Source organism: Corylus avellana, chromosome 4 (assembly GCF_965113065.1).
Source record: "Corylus avellana chromosome 4, dhCorAvel1.hap1.2, whole genome shotgun sequence".
NCBI lineage: Eukaryota > Viridiplantae > Streptophyta > Magnoliopsida > Fagales > Betulaceae > Corylus > Corylus avellana.
In genome coordinates, this window is record NC_142493.1 from 30,825,294 (window position 1) to 30,844,180 (window position 18,887).

General features: G+C 37.1%; 3 protein-coding genes across 4 annotated transcripts; 1 reads left to right on the forward strand and 2 right to left on the reverse strand.

The window, feature by feature from the left end:
* Window positions 1–393: 393 nt before the first annotated feature.
* WIT2 (WPP domain-interacting protein 2) lies at window positions 394–8,582 on the forward strand. 2 transcript variants are annotated; one of them, XM_059590195.2, is made up of 5 exons: window positions 394–749; window positions 1,386–2,011; window positions 2,119–3,254; window positions 3,677–3,823; window positions 8,284–8,582. In XM_059590195.2, the coding sequence occupies exons 2-5, from the start codon at window positions 1,471–1,473 to the stop codon at window positions 8,524–8,526; spliced, it is 2,067 nt and encodes a 688-aa protein (XP_059446178.2). In that variant the 5' UTR covers window positions 394–749; window positions 1,386–1,470; the 3' UTR covers window positions 8,527–8,582. The 2 variants fall into 2 exon arrangements, with proteins under 2 accessions (XP_059446178.2, XP_059446179.2); XM_059590196.2 differs by having other exon boundaries at window positions 3,677–3,827; window positions 8,284–8,375.
* A 454-nt stretch (window positions 8,583–9,036) lies between these two features.
* On the reverse strand, window positions 9,037–11,338 carry LOC132179732 (uncharacterized). Its single transcript, XM_059592497.2, has 5 exons — window positions 11,087–11,338; window positions 10,335–10,948; window positions 10,018–10,126; window positions 9,610–9,930; window positions 9,037–9,509 (listed from the first exon to the last, which is right to left on the reverse strand). The coding sequence occupies exons 1-5, from the start codon at window positions 11,237–11,239 to the stop codon at window positions 9,456–9,458; spliced, it is 1,251 nt and encodes a 416-aa protein (XP_059448480.1). The 5' UTR covers window positions 11,240–11,338; the 3' UTR covers window positions 9,037–9,455.
* A 1,547-nt stretch (window positions 11,339–12,885) lies between these two features.
* LOC132178900 (Armadillo/beta-catenin-like repeat family protein) lies at window positions 12,886–17,474 on the reverse strand. The gene is made up of 4 exons (XM_059591476.2): window positions 17,311–17,474; window positions 15,688–16,842; window positions 14,899–15,208; window positions 12,886–14,656 (listed from the first exon to the last, which is right to left on the reverse strand). Exons 1-4 carry the CDS (start codon window positions 17,314–17,316, stop codon window positions 13,083–13,085), a joined length of 3,045 nt encoding a protein of 1,014 aa, XP_059447459.2. The 5' UTR covers window positions 17,317–17,474; the 3' UTR covers window positions 12,886–13,082.
* Between the last annotated feature and the right edge of the window lie 1,413 nt (window positions 17,475–18,887).

Below are 18,887 nucleotides of genomic sequence, written 5' to 3' on the forward strand. Positions count from 1 at the left end.
AGCAACTACTTTAATTTATTTTGCAAATGTTTGCTTTTTTCAAGGATTTATTATGCTTCACGCTTCATCCTTTTCATTGTCTGATGAGACTGAGAGAGAGCTTTTTCCACACCTAACCTTTCGGAGAAAAAGAATAAGACCCACAAACATAGTAATTTTCTAAACAATTATAATTATAGAAACATGAAGTTTAAATTATAGATATGCCCATATCTATTTATTTTTTAATTACACAAATTTAGTGGTAAATTTGTAAAATAAACAAACTTTTGGTGTACTTTACCAATTTTCTTTTTCTAAGATTTAAAAAAAAAAAAAAAAAAAAAATCTGACAAATTCTGTTGCTTTCCTCAACAACTGGCGTCGTGCGCTTGTGTCTATGAGAGCCAAAAATGCAAAGAGAAGCGGACACATTTTGTACACTCAGCTTCATGGCTAGGCTGTCGTACTCTTCAATGTTTTGCTAACCAGCCTCCATGATTGAATTCCACGTCGTAGGAGTGGCTAACGTGCACTCTCATCCAACGGTATCCAATATCGACGTTGACTCATCTGCACCTACTGCCTCGCGTAGACTTTTCCAAACTCACATACCATGGAACTTCAAAGGGTCTCAAAGATTGCGCTTTCGGATTAACGGTAATTTGGAAACAAGTGGTAGTTAAGAATTTGCTTTTTCCATTCTCTCTCAACACCCAATTTTTCTGCTGAGGAGCAAAGAAGGCCAGGTGGTAAAGATTTTCCCGCAGGTACTTTTTTTCTCATCGACCCATGAAAGAATTATCCCGGGGCATTCTGTGTGTATGATTTTAGTTCAAATCGTAGTTGCATTACCGTAATTTTGTCTTCTGTGTTTGTGTGGAGCTTTCAAATCGGTTTCAGATTCTCATTTACAGTAAGGACAGCTTAGTTCGGAAACTTCGATGTGATTTTGTGAAAATAATTCGTGGATTAATGGCTTTTTATCTGGGTGCTACGCTAATTCTTTTTGATGATCACATTTGATAAGGAAACATTTTTACAAGCCGAGTTTTTTTTTTTTTTTTTTACTAGAAGTCATGTGGAGGAGAGATTTGGTTCTCATCCATAGAAGTAGAACTTAGTAAGCCTAGTGTAATTTTAAAACGGGTCAGTTTTCTAGGCATATTCTTCAAGTATTGTGCAAAACCAGTCTTTGCTTTTGAATAGTTAGTAATCATAGTGCCGTTGATGAATAACAGTGATTCCACTTTCTTTTTGCCCTTCATTGATGCTACACAGTAAATATCTTGTTTCTTGTTTAGTTGTTTTACTGTAGTCTGACCATAGTTGGGTATATTGTTTGTAGTACTAATAGGATGAAGTATATACTAACATTCTGCATTCGTCTGCATTAATTTTGCTAGGCCTTGCCTTTCTCCTCATCTTCCCTTCTCCTTAGTTTATTTGTCCTTTAGCCAGCTTGGTCGAACCAAGGACTGAGCAGTGGAAATGGATGACCAAGCTGTTGGTGACATGTATGCTGGGAGTGGGACTCCGGAGTCTGACCAACTTGACTATCATGAGGGAATCTCATCTAATGAAAATGGTGTGCAAGAGTTACAGAGGTCAATGAAAACTCTAAAAAAAGTAGACTTGGACTTGGCATATTCTTCTGAGAAGTTGGTAAATTTGCATATACTTTTGATGTACCTACTGGCTCGTGAAAATGATCTTCAAACGATGTCTTTGGACAATGGCCATACCTCGACCGACTCTATTGAGAAGGTATTGGTATCTGATCTCTTATCTGGCATTTTAGATGCTGAGGTAAGAGAGCTGGGCGGTTTCATGGACACTCTCCAGGCCGAAATTGTTGATGTCCGTCATAAAGTATCTTCGTGGAGACACCTGAGGGAACTATTAACTAAGATGGAAGAGAAATTGCATGATTCTGAAGAATCTTTAAAGCAGTCTCAAGTGCAGATTTTGGAGGTGCAGAAGCAGTTAGCCAAGTTTCAGAGAAGCATCTTAGCTTTCAAATGTGAGAATGGTAAGTTAATAGCCTCGGTCTAGTTAGATGGTTGCCCCATATAATGAAGATGCATTTTTATTTTTTATTTTTATTTTGTTACCTCTTTGAGACATGCATTTTGACAGGGAAATATGACAAGGCCTTGGAATTTTCAGAAAACAGTCGACTGTCGAACATAAATTCAAAATCAAATATGCAGATGGCCAAACAACAAAGACATTTGCTACGGATGCTGGAAAAGTCACTCGCCAGGGAGCTAGATCTTGAGAAGAAGTTAGCAGAATCAAGACAAAATGAAGATGACCTAAAAGTAAAGTTACACTATACGGAACAAGTATCATTTCGGATGGAGGAAGCAGCAGAAGTAGTTTGGGGAAGGTTTTTAGAGGCAGAAAATGGTGCTGAGGTGCTCATGAACATTTCAAAGGAATTGGTTGGTCAACTCCATCTTGTTAAATTTAATCTAAATGGTTCAATTCAACGAGAAAGTGAGACAAAAACTAAACTTCAAGAATGTATTGAAGAGCTGAAAGAAAAAGATATTGCTCTGGAGAAGCTTGAAAGCAGCAATGCAGAACATATTGCCCAAAGCTCTGAGGCATTTTCTTTGAGAGAAAAAGTAAACTTGCTTGAGGAAATACTGAAAGAATCTCAGACCCATCTGAATGAAGCAAATGCCTGCAATGAAGCAAGTCAAGAGCAACTTACTGAAATGGAAAACGTAATTGAGTCATTGAAAGAAAGCATATATGTAGCAGAAACTAGGGTTGAAAGTGCAGAAGCCAAGGCTACTCAGTTAACGGAGACAAATTTGGAGCTTACCGAAGAGCTGAATTTTCATAAAGGAAGTGCTAGTAACACTGATAAAAAGGTAGGTGTACTTGAGAACCAGTTGAGGGAATTAGAGATCCAATTACAGCATGCGAAGGCATCCTCTGAAGCAAGTCAAGAGCAGCAGAACATGCTATATTCCGCAATTTGGGATATGGAAACTCTGATTGAAGATCTAAAATCCAAGGTTTCAAAAGCTGAAAGTAAGCTTGATACTGCAGAGGAGCAATGTGTTCTGCTATCTGAAACTAACTCAGAACTTAACAACGAATTAAGTTTCCTAAAGGCTAGAATAGAATTCTTGGAGATGTCGCTGGATCAAGTTAACAATGCAAAATTAGAAAGTGCAAAAGAAATTAATGTCAGGACCAAGTTTATTTTGGATATGGCAATGCAACTAGCCATTGAGAGGGAGCGGATCCAGAATCAGGTATCGACTTTCTTGTACAACCATTTCATAGTTTTTCTTTCTGCCTTCACAGCACTTGAAGTGATTACATTTGCTAAAGGTGCCTTTGCATATCCCATGGATATTGAATTTTTCTGTTGTCTCTTGTCTATAACTAATTGGAGCTGCTAAAGGAAGTGGTAGCCCTCATTGCAAATGATAGTAGAAAATCCTAATGGCCACGTGTAAGAGGATAATAAACCTTATCAATATGATGGCTTACATATGGTCTCCTGGTTGTATTATGATGGTGAATCCGTAAATTCAGATGATGTATATAACTGTAGATGTTCCACTTCTCATGGGAAAACCATGGACTTCTGAATGCTTCTTCATAATCTTATGTAGTTAAATTTATCTTTCATATAGATTAATTTTGATCAATTATGATATGTTATATGCAGCTAAATACTTTAACAAAGGAGAACAAAATTCTGGTGGAAAATTTACATAATACTAAGATTATGTACAACAACGTAGGTGGTGACAGCAAAGAGTTTCTGTTTTCCAAGAATGATCGGATCAATGCTAAGTTGGATAAAAGTCTCCAGGCAGGTATTCATTGGATCTTTCTTAATTTCTATGCTAACTTGCCTTGCATGTCTTTCTTGAAGAGAACGAAGGGTGGAAATGGTCTTCATGGATTATAACTGGCCATCGGGTTAGGCCAGGAACATACAAATAGGCCTTTAATTTAGATGCATAAGACTATGTAGCACTTGAATCATGTTTAAATTAACAGTTGTCCCACAAGCTGAAATTTATAGGAAGAGGTAAATTTAATAACTTAATCATTATTTTAATACTCCCTCTCACGTGGGGGCTCAAACTCCCTTTTAATAGGTGAAACTCAACACGTGAAATATTTAATTTAAATGGGAGTGAATTGACAGAGTCAAGGTTCGATGCCAGGACCTTTGGCTTTGATACCACGTTAAATTACCACTTGTCCTAAAAAGTTAAAATGATAGGAAGGGGTAAATTTAATCACTTAATTACTTTAACACTCCTCCTCACATGTGGGCTCAAATTCCTTTTTAATGAGGCCCAACACGTGGAATATTTCATTTAAATAGGGTGAATTGACGGAGTCAAGGTTTGATTTCAAGACCTTTGGCTTTGATACTATGTTAAATTACCATTTGTCCCACAAGCTTAAGCTTATAGGAAGAGGTAAATTTAGGGGTTGTTAGGTAAACATCATTCCACCCTGGATATTGTTCATATTTTGGAGGAAAAAAAATTGAGAGTAATGATTGGTATAGAAAAGTGAAAAAGTAGTATTGAAAAGTGAAAAAGTTTTGTTTTGTAGTATTTTTATTTTTTTTATTTTTTATTTTTATATAAATTTGAATAGTAGTAAAAAGTAAATGATGTGATATAAAAAGTGAGAATGTTTTGATGTTAATTTTTTTGAAAAAAGATGTGAAGAGTATTTGGGGGTGGGAGGGTGTTTAACAAACACCCTCTTAATAACTTAATTATGACTTCAACAGATTACAAAGGTTTTGTAAGTATAAAATGTTGTCATTTAATTCTTCTATAGTGGATAAGTTTACTGGGTTTAGTTGCCCCAAAATGGTTTTACTTTTGAAGAATTCTCCAAAAGGTTTCAACTCCATCATGAAAATTATTGTGTTTGATGTTTTTACAGCTTAATTTTGGTGATATATTGTGTGGCCGTGAAATTTTAATTAGTTGTTACAATTGGAAAACACCTACTTACCCCCTTCTAGGTGTTATTTATGGTAATTGGGCGAATTTCAATTAGTATCAGAGCCTAATTCACTTTGTTTAGATTAAGTTCCTGAGTGAGATCCTTGACCCCAGTTGTCAATGGATAAGTCCCAATCCTTTGGTGCTCTTCCCTATTTTGATGGAACAATTATGCTTATTAGAAGGTACACATGAAAGCGTTCTTGAACACCTGAGATGTGTTTGGGCCTCTTTGGAAAAGGCCGACTACTGCCATTGACGCATGGTCTAAGGAGAAATCAAATGAGTGTAATTAGAATAGCAAGGGATTGAATACTATATTCATGGTTGTTTCACTTGAAGAGTTCAAACAAACATCTATGTGTGAAAGCCCAGAAGGCATGAGACATTCTTGAAGTCACTCATGAAGGTATCAAAGTTGTTAAAAATTCTAAACTTTTCCTGCTGCCTTCTAAAATTTGAAGAAATAAGAATGAAAGAGGATGAAACTTTTGATGAGTTCTATGCCAAATTAACTGAAATTGTGAATTCTAGCTTCAACGTAGGGGAGAAGATACCTGAATCTAGAATTGTTAGAAAAATCATGAGGTCTTTGCCTGAACTGTTTAGACCTAAGATCACTACTATTGAAGAAAGCAAAGAATTTGACACTAATAACGTTGAGGAGTTAGTGATTACTCTTCGAACCTATGAGCTCTCATTGCCTCAACCCAAGAAGAACAAGTCTATTGCCTTAAAAACTATGCCGGAAAAGGCTGATGACTCCTCTGATGACGGCTCATTGAATGGTGAGGACTTGGCATTGTTTACTAAAAGATTCAAGAAACTTTTCAGACCTAGGAAAGGAAACACAAAGAACAAGTCTTCTAAGAGTGCTGAGAAATCCAAAGGTGATTCCTATGGAACCTCCCAAGGAAAAAAGGACAAGGGTAAAAAAGATAAGAACTCTCAAGGCATTCAATGCCATGAGTTTTCAAGTTTTGGTCATATTCGGGCTGAAGTCCAAGGGTAAGGCCATGAATGTTGCCCTTAGTGATGAATCCGATTTTAGGACTCAATGATGCCCCTGATGAGAGTGGGAATTACTTGGCCTTTACCGCCTCCATTGAGAGCAGTCATGAGTCCAGTGTGTACACCACACCTGACTTAGGTGAGTCATCTCAGGGTGATTCCGATGATGAGGATGACCTGCAAGTTGCTTATAATAAGCTTTTCTAGAATGCAATAAACTGAAAAAATTGAACAAAGACTTTTAAAAAGCTTAATGAAGTTGAATTTGAAAAGGATAAGTTGCTTGCAAAGTTGGATGATACTCTTGTTGTTGATAAACTGAAACGTGAAATTGCCACACTTAGTGAATATAACAGGTCACTTGAGAATGAGATTAAGGAATCTGAAGATCACCTTAAAATTTTTTTCTAGTGATAAGCTTGAAAAAATGTTAAATATTCAAAAACATAATTCTGATAAATCTGGCTCGGGCTTTGTTAATTCCTGTTCATCTTTGCCTTCTACTTCACATGCAAATTCTGTTTCTAAAGGCAAGACCATGCTTGTAAAGCTGTGAAAATTGAGGAGGCCAAGGCTGAGGTGGCTAGTCTGGATAAGGGAAAAAATGTTTGCTTGAATGATGTTGTGAAGCCCAATTCTAGACATCCTCCTAAGAAACAACCTACGCCTAGGTTTGTTCTAACTTGTCACCATTGTGGGATTGTTGGTCACACTAGACCAAATTGCTTTCAACTTAGATCTTGGATACGTTTTTTGGATTTGGCTGTGCCGGAGTGGTTTTACTTTTGATTGGTTATTCCAAAGGTTTCCACTTCACCAACAAAATTGTTGTGCTTGATTTTTTATAGCTTTACTTAATTTTGGTGATATATTGTGTTGCTGTGAAATATTAATTGGTTGTTATAATCGGAAAACACCAATTCACCACCATCTATGTGTTATTTGGGGTTATTGAGCGAATTTCAATTGGTGAGACTGAACTCTATATAATAAACCCTTTGAAGACACAACAACATACATTAACCAAGGTGTTTGAATTTTTTTTTCACCTGTTGATCCGTTGAGGGTTCTCACACCATTGATGTCAAAAGTATTCTTCTTTGTATTCATAAAAAAATAAAAGTACTTGTCTTTGTGCATTAGCAAACATATTGGTATACCCACAAGCAGTTCATGATTACTTCTTATTCAATGATAGAGAAGAGGGGGGGGGGGGGGGTGCGTAACTTGCATTGAAAGCCACACCAAACAATCAATAAGCTTAATTTTTGGTCATTTCTGGTATGAAATGCATGTCTGATTCTGTGTGTGTGAGCATGTGTGTGTATTACAGTTTAAGCTTGATGGATACCCCTAGTTTAGTCAAAACATAGAATGATAAAATTTTAGGGCACTATGAACCAAAGAGAATACGGTCTCCAGTCTCTTATTGCATTATTGTTGATGGCTAAACCTTGGTGCTTGTGTAGTTCCCCCTTCCACACTCTCGTGTCTGTTCATTTTAAGCAAATTCTTATCTCTTGTTTTAACACTATACATTCTCAAATGGGTCACCTGTTGCTGGCTTCTTTGACTTGGAAAACATTTTTTGCCAGTAAAGAAGCATTATTGTTACAATGTGCATGAAATTATTGGAAGAGGTGACACGGCTGGAGTTCAAATGAGGCAGAACAAATGATTCATAAGTCCTAGTTTTGCTTGTCCGCATGATGATTCTTGTTTTCTTTTTAACCTCGTCTTCCTTATGTGGTTCTAGTAGTGGAAAATTGAATTCATAGTTTTGGGTATATCTCTAAAATTGTTGACAAAATCAATCCTCTCACCGTGATCTTGTTCATTCATTGGATTGATGGGTCCTTTGTGGCTTTTTGCAGCCAACAGGTTGCAACAGTGATACACCTTAGGTCAAGTGAAAAACATTTAGGTGAATGGTTAACTATCAAATATTTTATTAAAGTCAATAAGTTATCCACATTTATGTGCTTAACATTGGTGTTAACTTCTTTATATTCTTAAGATTCATGAAGAAATTAAACGTTCTTATGCTGATCAGAGTAACTGGAAATTCTTAATGAGTTATTCAGGGACCTTGATTTATTTCCCAGTCGCATTCTTCCTGAGGGATTCTATTTGAGAAGTGGCATTTAGTTCCTTTCAAAATCAAAGGAGTTCTTAAGAGTTAGATGGAAAGTTTCTGAGTTTGACATTTCATGCACCTTGACAATCTATTTGGTAATTGAGGATTGCTGTTCTAAAAAATCTCTCCCGCTTTTTCTGAATTCAGGTGGATAAACCATCAGAAGAGGCACCTATCTGTGAGAGTGAAGTGAATTCTTCCATTTCTGCCAATAAGGCTGATGGCATGGTTTCAAAGTTTGAGGCTTCGGAAATGGCAAAGGCCAGGCGCTCTAACCGAATTTGTGTTATTCTGGCCGTATTTGTCTTGCTATTTTCATTGTCAGCGAAATATTTGTTCAACCAGAATTTCTTCTCTAATTTTGGTGCTCAACATTCTTCATCGCCTTGACACCTGAAGTGTTTGCAGTCCAAGTGCACATATTGTATCCTGTAAATCGTTTTTTTTTTTTTTTTTTTTGGTTTTGCCGCTTTAGATTGTTTGGAGTAATTTTTTTTTTTTTTTTTTTTTTTGAGTTTCTTGATTTCTGTATAATATATCATTGTACTTTTCCCCTGATTTTATATCTAGTGGAATGTTTATTCTTTGTTGTCATAACGTCTTCTTATAACATCAACTGAAATCGCCTAAAGATGGAAACTTAAACCTAAAAAGCAAGTAAATCATCTGAGAAGGAACACTGCAAGATACTGAATCTCAAAAGGCAATAATATCATCCAAATTTGGATAAGGCCCTACAAAATCACTCACTCTAATTTGAAGAGGAAACAAATTTGGATGAAAAGTCTAAATGGAAATCGAGTCGGAATTCTTGTTGGTTCGGTAATCCTTATTTTTTAAACGTCTTTTGAATCTCGATTGTTGCCATCACACTCCTATTCGAATGTGGGTGCGATCGATCAACCTATTGGACCTTGACTTTCCTAATGTATTATTGATCACACTCTCATTTAAATGTGGGTGTGATCGGTTCATTCTGCCTCGTCCTGGTCTTGTTCCCATGTTAGTAGACCAAGTGTAGTGTCACCCCTATTTTTTATGTTATGAGGAATTAAGGCTTCTGTCAAACGAAAACTGATTCTGAAAATAAGTTGGATTGTTTGCATAAAACGTGCAGCAACATCACCACCACCACCAACTACAAAAGAATCAGCAGCAGCAGCAACAACCACCACCAACACCTATTCTCAAATACACCACAACAAAAAGAATAATAAACAAACCTAACAATTAATCCATACAAGGCAATACAAGCAACATCTCACACAAGGAAAAGAAAGTAAAGTGATGTGAATTGTAAAACAACAAGTGACTTCTTTCTATTCATGTTCCCTTGATGTGCTGATGGACTCCCCTTGATTGTGTTGCGGGTTCTGCATAAGGTCAAAGAATACCTTGTTAAAAAGAGAACACATGCTTGGAGAGAGGCCATCTATTTATTATATATAAGGCTAGAGAAGCCAACAAGAATACCTGCAACTTTGTGCAGATTTCAATGATTTCAGCCGGAGGTGCCCAGTCACCAAAATTCCTCTCAATAAACTGGTAAGCAACTCCACTCTTTCCACTGCCAACTATGAAGAGTCCACCCTTGATTTCACCTTCTCCTTTCAAGTTATAGTCTATTCCCGTTGCTTTTGCACGCTTGTAATTTGCAATGGCTCGGGGGTTGAAAACAAATCCTGATAAGAACTTGTCCTTGAGAAGTTTCCCTCCACCTAGAGCTTTGAAGAACTCCATACCTCGATCATAGAGTACAGCACCACCCCAATACCTTGGCCAAAAGTCCCTTACCTGCATCATTAAAATACTAAATCAAGCAAATAGGAATTGATTGGAATTTGGAAGAGCTACAAGTTGAAGTAAGTGTTTGCTCAATACCTCTGGCTCTATGTGCTCATGAAGAACAGCAAATAGTTGTACTCCCAATGCATCAAATATCGGTTTTTTGGCGTAGAGCTGGTGAGCCTCAGCTCTGCACATGATGCACCTGTTTTCAACAACAAAACCATATCACCCTTAAATTTTAAGAAAAGTCACCCATGAAAATTTGAGTTGTGCAGACAAATACTCTTAGTAAAATTATATGATGAGCCCTTGATTTTCTTAATTTCCTTTTTTGTTGCTACCACTTGCAACTGTTATTAATGAACATACTTGTATAAACATGGTAGTGAATATAGAACACAGGAATTTACCCGGGACGTCGGAGGCAGAGGAGCACGGCCGGTTTATCTCGCCACAAATCTGAAGCCCTCATAGGTGGTGTCTTGGTTTTCACCAAACGTTCCATCCCAATCTTATACTCTGGTGTTAGTTTTTGAATGGAGATATTTTCAATAATGGAGTAAGGAGCAACTGTGTCAACTATAGGAGGAGGTTGTACACAACCACATAATCTAGGGTCAGCTGGTTGTGCAGCAACAATTCCTTTGAAGATATATCCATCTTTGATCTTGAAATCAGCCACCGATTGTTCTAATGATTTATCAGAAGTTGTCCCCCCTCTCACAAGGGATTTTCTCATGCCCTGCACTTTGCTAGAGTTGACAGAAACATAACTTTTCTGAAAACTATCCATCCTGTTTGCTTTTGTTGGAGGCAGATCATAAGGCTTCGGAAGCTGGTCTGCACATGCAGCTGTTCTGTCCATGAAACGGGCGATGTGGCCTCTCTTCATACCAACCTGACAAGAAAGATCTTCGATGCTCAAGCCAAGAAGCTCAGGCAGAGATCTCCCATCTGCCTCCAGCTTATCTCCATATTGCATCAGAGTACGGTCATGCAGGTAAGACCTGATTTCAACTGCATTCTGAAGTGGGAAAAATGCATGCTTTAGCAGATTAGTGACAATGATCTTCTGAAGGGATGGTTTCTTTTTTTTGGAAAAAGTAGAGATATAATAGAATTTGTGTATATATGATAAGAAGCTAATTTGTTGTCAACCAACCTTTTCCTGTTGTGTCATGTTTAATGCAATCATGTCTTCAGAATTCATGATCTTCAGTGTTGGCACATCATCCCAGCCTTCTTCTAACAGCTTTGGAAGCAGTCCCTTCAGAACTCCATTTCCGACAAACTCATCAATGGAAAAAGAAGCCATTGTCTTCAGAAGCAGAGAATGGTTCAAATGAATTAGCTGAATTTAGTCTGGATAATGGATATACAATAGACCTTGAATAATGCATATAAATACTCAATTTTTGAAAGAACACGCCTCCAACTTCGACAATGTCAATGATATAACAGTTGTTCAACCAATCCACCCAGCATCTGTGTGAGTGTGATTATTAAATTCAAGGATGTTATTATATATAAGATAAAAAAAAGATCTATAAAAGTATAATCGACAAGATATTTTATAAGAAAAAATATATAATGGATTAGATGATTTGGTCTGCTGGATATAGATATGTATCATGCCTTTGGGCATTGCATAGCATTTTTAGTTTTACTATCTATGTTGATCTGTTCATAACATTATATGATTTAAAATTACCACCAATCATATTTGCTCAAACGAATCAAAGAATCTTGTTAGGCCAGGTAACCCCTTTGGTCTAGCAATCCGAATGCCTGGCCCACTTAGTATAGAGCCTAAGCATCCAAGCCTCGCCGTAGAAAGGACACTCTCTAAAAGGCAAGGCAAATACTCTTCTTTTCCTGTCTCTAAGAAACTCTCCATTCAGTTTCTCTCTCTCATGTAGAAGACTAACTTGATCATCGAAGTGTCCCCGGTCTCTAGTGGGACCGACAGACTTCGATGACCATTTTCTCTGTTTTGCAGAAGCTCCATCGCCAATCCAGCTATCACATAACTATTCTAACAAACATCAGCAATATAAACCTAAAAAGAATTTTGTAGAGAGGTGTTTTCTAACTTAAGTTAAGTCAGAAACCCTCAATTATAACTTTTTTACCTTATTTATTGCTCACATCAAAGAATAAGTAATCAATTACAATTATGATTCCATAAATAATTTCTTATTTAGAATAAATTATTGAACACCTTAATTTGTATCTAATTAAACCATACGTGGCATGTAGGCCACACTTTAATTATTAGGAATTTCTAACATTCATTAGATATTTTTTCTGTTGAAGTTGGATTCTTGTGAGTTGCATGACATACTCTTTGCTAAATTGTTAATGTCAAACAATGATGTGGTGATTTTATATAATTCCAAACAAACAATGTGATGAAAGTATGAATGGGTATATCCTTTCATGTGACGTATTCATCATATATATATATATATAAAACGAGCTAATGCAGGCTAAAATACAACAACTAGAAGGAATATCTGTACCCACAAGTCACAACCTCAGACCGTCAAAAGATGCTTACAAAGATTGAGAGATTAAAAAAAGGGTAATAGGTTGGAGTAAAATATTGGTTAGGAAGTTCGAATTGAAGCAAAATCTAACAGATGGGCTGCAGGCATTTCCTATATTTACGGATTCTCTTAAGGATGCCGAGGGATAGCCGGGCAAGACACGTAGGTACGACAGAATCATGACAAAAATCCCCCATATCTGCTGATATTATTAAATCACAGAGAGAGAGAGAGAGAGAGGATTTTTCTGTTAACAATGGGAAGAACAAATTTACTTCATGAAAGGTCTTCTCTTTAAGGTTGAGAGAGATGGCAAAACTCAAGTCAAAGAAGTGATGACAAAGCTGGAATTATTGCACAAAAGATAGGCCGTTTTCTTCATCTAGCAAAACACTTCTATGTACACTAAACAAACTCCTACAACCAAGAAACCAATTAACCACAACTAAAAAACATGGGGGACCCATTTACAACTAGGACTCAATAATCACCTCTACAAGGTTCGTATGACCTGTTACAAAACTTCTTCACTTGGTAAAAAACTCAAACCGTTCGTGCTCAATATGAGCGCGCGTACTAAAGAGATTATTTCTGCATTAATCATATCATTTAACAAGTAGAGAAATTTGGCATCTTATTCAAATGCATCAAAATCTTCTCAGCCAACTGCCTCGTATTACCATCCCCATGATGAAAGGCGCTCACCAATGTGGCAGGCAACAACCTGTCCTGTGATATATCTGAAGAAGACTTGTCCCCACCTTTCACCAAAAATTTCTCAATCACCCAGAGTGACTTTTGCCACAGACCCTCTTGCTGGTGTTCTTTCACCAATTTAAGAACATGTTTTATGGCATTTACTTCACTCAACATGTTTACACTTTGGTCTACATCAACCTTGTCATCCAACAACGTACATATAGCTGACAAGGCAGCTTCAGCCACTTCAACATTCTCATGGTCCAAGCAAGCCAACAGCTTTTCAACTGCCTTTGCATCAATCAAACAAAATGTGTTTTGTGAAGAACATGCCCCTCGGTGAACTGCGCACACTTGTATATTACTCCGCTTTGATGAACCAAAAGATAGGAACTTGGGTAACCTCATAGACGTGGCTTTCTTGATTTGTGGTGGTTTTGATAGACTTATTGATTCTGATGAGAGATTCTCCAACCCAATTGCTGATAACCTCTGAACTTCATCGCTTGATGTTTTCATGAGCAACTCTGTGAACACTAACGTGAAATTGTAGTTTCTTGCTAGAAACAACATTTGAGGATCATATAATGTTGCTGTGAATCTGACTAGAATCCCCACCAGGCCTTCCAAGTAAGCACTTGCATACCTGCTTGATCTTGTTCCACTTCTCTGGATTTGATTGATTGTTTGTAGGATCGTCGCGACTACATTCTTGCTCAGAAGAGCTAGGTTGAGTGTTAGGTTTTGGTGAGGGAGTTGTGCTAAATATTTTGCTGAAACTGCATGTCTCTCTGTGATTTGGGTTATGTCAGTCGGTCTCTGGATTAGATTCTCAGGTTGTCCTCTGGTTTTGCAGAGTCTTTCTACTAGTATATGGCCCATGTAGGGTGAAAGTGTACCCAGTAGCTTAATTGTTAGTACCGCAAGTTCTTCATTTGGATTATTGATGAATCCTGTCAGGTTGTAGCTTGCTTCAGTCGTTTTGAGCGCTGAGACAACGATGGCTGTTGATTTTGGTGTCTTCGTCAGGCACAAGAGAATTCTGATATGGTTGATGTTGAGTTCATCAGGGGAGGAGTTCTTGAGCATGTAGATGATGTTGTAGGCAAAATAGTTGGAAGACACGATGTGTCCATGACTATTCACTTGGAGGTTCTCAAGGTCAAGTCCAGACTCAAATATATTTGCCAGTATTGCAGCTGCTTCTATTTTGGAGTTCATAGGCTCGTCACATATTCTCCTAGTGAACATCTCTTCAACCATAATTTGCACGACTCCAGCTTCCACAAGTATCTTGCCATTTGTCCCGTACGATGAGATTCGAGCTAGAGCTTTAAATGCTTCCCTTCTGCTCAAAGTATTCCCAAACTGAATCATTTTGATGAGTGGAGAAGAAGCCCTCTCAGCCACAGAGGTTTCGCTGTCATGTCCGAGAGCAATTTCCCCAAGGTAGCTCGCCATTTCCATTTTCGTCTCTTCACAACCTGTTATTCAATTCACTTCTAGTCAACATTAGTTGTTGTTAGATAGCAAGGAGTTTCCATACTCTCTGCTTATAATATGGTCATTGAAAATAGTCCAAAAGAATTCTTAGCTTCCACATAATTTTCTGAATAGCATCTTATAAAATGATTTTTTAAAGACCTTTGCTGTTCTGTTTCAATATATTATTTTATTCAACTGTTTGAGGTAGCTTAGAAAGAGTAAGACGAAGTTCTGAAATTACCTTCAGTAAGTTGATTTAGAAGAGGTTCCAAAAGTCCACATTCTGCCATGCGCTTAATGTTATTTGGTGATCTCTCTAAGTTCCTTAGGATTTCATCTGCCTTTTCTGAGGCAAATTCATCGATTGAAGGTTTGTATTTAATAGAGATCAGCGTTAGGATCCCTCCAGTAACCGACCCAATTTTCTTGCACAAAGATAGGGATCTTGAAAGTTCAAGCAAGAAAAGCAATGATGCATGCCTTATTGACTGGTGACTACTTGACAGCATCTTGATTACTGTTGAAATACTCATTGTTTTGGAAATTATTTCCTGCACAAAAAAGCCACCAATGTAGCATATTCCTCAATAATATGGTTTTAGAAGCTCTTCATAAGTAATTTTTAAGTAAGCTCATATACTTGTATGCCAACACATATAATATAACATAGAGATAGCAGAGATCTAGAACAAGAAGCGTGAATGTAAGAGCTTGTTTGGGAAGGTTTTGATTGTATGAATTGGAAGTTAGAGCTAAGGATTGGTCAATTATAGTTTATAAAGGTCCAAAAATATAACTATGCTTCCAAAAAATATTGGATATTTGTAACTGATGAAAGTTTTTTGATAGGACTTCTTTGTTTATATAACTGAGTGAGACTACACAGTCACCTCTCAAGTTATCATTTTTATTTTCATAATTTTGAAAAGCACAAGTATATCTGAGCATTTAAGGATAAGTTCCAGAGCACCATATTGTTTTTTCATAGTTTTTCTAAACAAAATTCAGGAAACAGATAAAGAGCTAAAACCTTGCAGTCATCATCTTCCTCTGCAAGTAGTTGTAATAGTTCCAATGCTGCACATCTAACATCTCTGTCTTTGTAGTCTAGAAATTTTACGAGCGAAGGTAATACTCCAACACTCAAAACTTCTATCCTGTTATATTGTTTCCTTTTGCAGATACTTTGCAAATCTTTTATTGCTTCGAGTACCATACTCTCTGAACTGGCTAAAGACAAAGCTGCCTTGGCAACCTTGATGCTGGCTGATTCATTCCTTTCCTTCCACTCCTCTATGGTGGACTTCAGAGCTATATTGGTGTTGAGATTTGTACTTACCAGCTTTTTCCCTGTGGTTGGGCAGATAATCTCCTCTGAGTTTTTGAATTTCTCAAACCACTCAGTTATTGCCTTCCTTTCATAGGTCACTCCTGATCCTATGGTGACTGGTTCATCCATGATCTTCTGTGTTAGAGGGCAAAAGAAAGTTTCATAAAGAGGCTCTACGTACTGATCCACCTGTGGCAATGTTGTTAAGGAACTTCTCATTTTCCCATGTTTTCTAGTGATGTCCGAACTGCTGCTTTTACGTGCAGGAGGCATATTTAAGAACTGAGGAGTTTCTGCAGAAACCTCAACACTAATGGGGTAGAGGTCTTTTTCTGTTGATACCTCTTGTTCCTTCAATTGCTTCTCCAAAGACAATCCATGTGTATTAAGCTCGTAGGTCTTTGCTAGAGTTTGGCTTGTACCAAATTTTGCATTCTGCATCTCTTTTGAAAGAGACCGGATAGCAACTTCTGCATATTCTTGATCTCCAAATGACGATGACGGTATCAGGCTCAGGCAGTCTCCCATGTGTTTTATCACCTCCTCAAGCTGTGCTATGATGCTTATCAGTTCATTATCGGAAATTGGTTCCATGCCTTCTTCGCATCTCTTCATGACATCCATGGCCAAATCAACGTTTTTGGATAGAGTTCGTAGAATCTCTATTGCATTTGCTGGGTAGCTCTCAGCTGTCAGCAACTCCATTATGGCCAGAGAAGCCCGGTAAAGGTAGCATCCAAATTCAATAAAGTTTTCCTTCTCCATCTCTATGCATACTACTGCTACTGTGATCCCGGAAATGGATGCCAACACGGACTCTGAGAGACCTATAATTGGGGTTGCATCTTCCTTGATCTGTATGTTAGAATGATAGAATTATTAAGCATTCAAGTAAGGAAATTATTTTTTCAAGAGTGACAAATTTTCCCTTTCTCTGTCCCCTGACACTTTCTAGAAACAAGGTCAGGCTGTAGTTCTTCACTAGTGATACATTTATCTTAGAGCATCGTTGTAACATCCAGGAATTAGAATAAATTTTATCCAAAACAGAATCAAGATGCATTCATCTAAAACAGAATGAGAGAGAATTATTAACTAATAATTAGTATTTCGGCTAAAACAGAACAATATCATCTAAAATAGCCGAAACTTGTGGAATTCGTTTACAGAACATCAACAATAAGTTTGTAAGATCTTTAGCCCTATAAACTAATGAGAACATCATACAATTTTATACCTGCGCACTTGAAAACATTATTGAGATTTTGTTCTGAGGCTAAAAAGAACAAGAAAAGATAAAAAGAAAGACTGAGAAGCTCCTACCGACATCCAATTGGAGCTGCTGCCCACAATGGCCTTCTGGAGTAGAGCACCCAATCTTACAAAACCTGGAGTTGTGACTTACTCTAGAAGGAGATGACATTTATGAAGGGTGGTGGGATTATTTTGCCACTGAAAATGACTAATAATTTCGTTAATCTTATATATAATCCTATACTGAAGACCGTACTTTGCTGGAATACTATATCCATCTTCTTGCTGAATTTTTACATCTCTCTCTCTCTCTTTGAGTTTGTGTGTACATATATACGTGGATGTAGATAGATTCATTATTTCGCTAAAGAAACAGCTGCAAGACTTGGACCAAGTCAGCCAGAAATCACATCAGTTTGGTTTAAGCTTTCTTTCTTGAAGTTTCCAGCATTTGATCTGTATTTTCCTATTGTGATCATCAAATTTCAGTTTCTTAGATTTCTGTTGTTTATGCAACAACCCATTTAAGATCCTGGTTTCCGAATTCCTAATATTTAGCCTCTGATTATATCAAGTTCTTGATTGAGTTACAAGAGTCAAAAATTGCCTCTTTGATGAAGAAACAGCCTTCAAGACGACTCGGTAAAAGGGATTAGGCTATTGGCTTTTCACTTCAACTTCATTCGTCATTGATGATACTATTCAAAAGTTTATATTATCTAACCCATGTTTGACAAATTGCAGCACATAATTTAAGATTATGGCACAATCATATGTTACATCAAACACGTTACTTGCAAGAAACTTGCTGGTCTTGTCCATTTACTTTTTCTTCGGTACCTGCCCAACTACCACTAACCTCCGCTCTCATTCACCATCTGTCCATCGCAATCACCCTTTATTCATCTCCATTGCAGGCACCATCTCACCCCCACTCCCTCACCACGGCTGCCAAGAGAGTCATTCACACCGCAACATGCTCACAAAAAAAAAAAAAAACTAAAGCTATTTAGTAAATTCATGTACGATTAGCATATAACTTGATAATATAGTAGTAAAATTTAGCTTTTGGATTAGTATTTATAAAAATATAAAATATTTCAGGGTTGATGTTCAATATTTTGTCATCTTAATTGTATGATAGCGTATAACATTTTAGGACTCTAATATATATATATATATATATATATATATATAATGCAAAGGATGAAGGAGTCAAAATTGGGTTCTGAGTGAAGACACCATTGTCAACGGCAAGGCCCACTTTTTTCATGTGGGCCCTGCCCATATGTTGGGCCATTATTATTATCATCATAAATCTAATTAAAAAAGAAATAATTAAATTAATATATAAGATAAGAATGTTTCTAGGCCTTGTTCAGAATCCTAAGCACATATGTTCTTGGTCAATTGCTTAAATTTTTTTTTTGGAGAAGAATGAACATAATTAATTGCTTGCAAGTTAACTCCAATTTTCTTTCCCAACACCAGGAAAAAAAGAAGAAGCAAGAAGAAGAAGAAAGAAAAAGGAGGAGATAAAGACAAAACCTACACTTTATACACAAACGTCCAGTCCCTGATTACCCTACCACAAGAAGTGACTGAAAGCAATCTAGATTCTACAAACAAACAAACAAGCAAATGTT

Bases quoted from the DNA above. Each gene is read 5' to 3' on its own strand.
- LOC132179732 (XM_059592497.2), bottom strand. From the start codon at position 11,239: ATGGCTTCTTTTTCCATTGATGAGTTTGTCGGAAATGGAGTTCTGAAG. The intron at 10,949-11,086 runs GTTGGTTGACAA...TTCCCACTTCAG, and splicing joins ACATGACACAACAGGAAAAG to AATGCAGTTGAAATCAGGTC. The intron at 9,931-10,017 runs GTATTGAGCAAA...TTAATGATGCAG, and splicing joins ATGAGCACATAGAGCCAGAG to GTAAGGGACTTTTGGCCAAG.
- WIT2 (XM_059590195.2), top strand. From the start codon at position 1,471: ATGGATGACCAAGCTGTTGGTGACATGTATGCTGGGAGTGGGACTCCG. The intron at 2,012-2,118 runs GTAAGTTAATAG...GCATTTTGACAG, and splicing joins AGCTTTCAAATGTGAGAATG to GGAAATATGACAAGGCCTTG. The intron at 3,824-8,283 runs GCAGGTATTCAT...TTCTGAATTCAG, and splicing joins AGTTGGATAAAAGTCTCCAG to GTGGATAAACCATCAGAAGA.
- LOC132178900 (XM_059591476.2), bottom strand. The intron at 15,209-15,687 runs GTTTTAGCTCTT...TTTTTTGTGCAG, and splicing joins AGGAAGATGATGACTGCAAG to GAAATAATTTCCAAAACAAT. The intron at 14,657-14,898 runs GTAATTTCAGAA...ATTGAATAACAG, and splicing joins TCTAAATCAACTTACTGAAG to GTTGTGAAGAGACGAAAATG.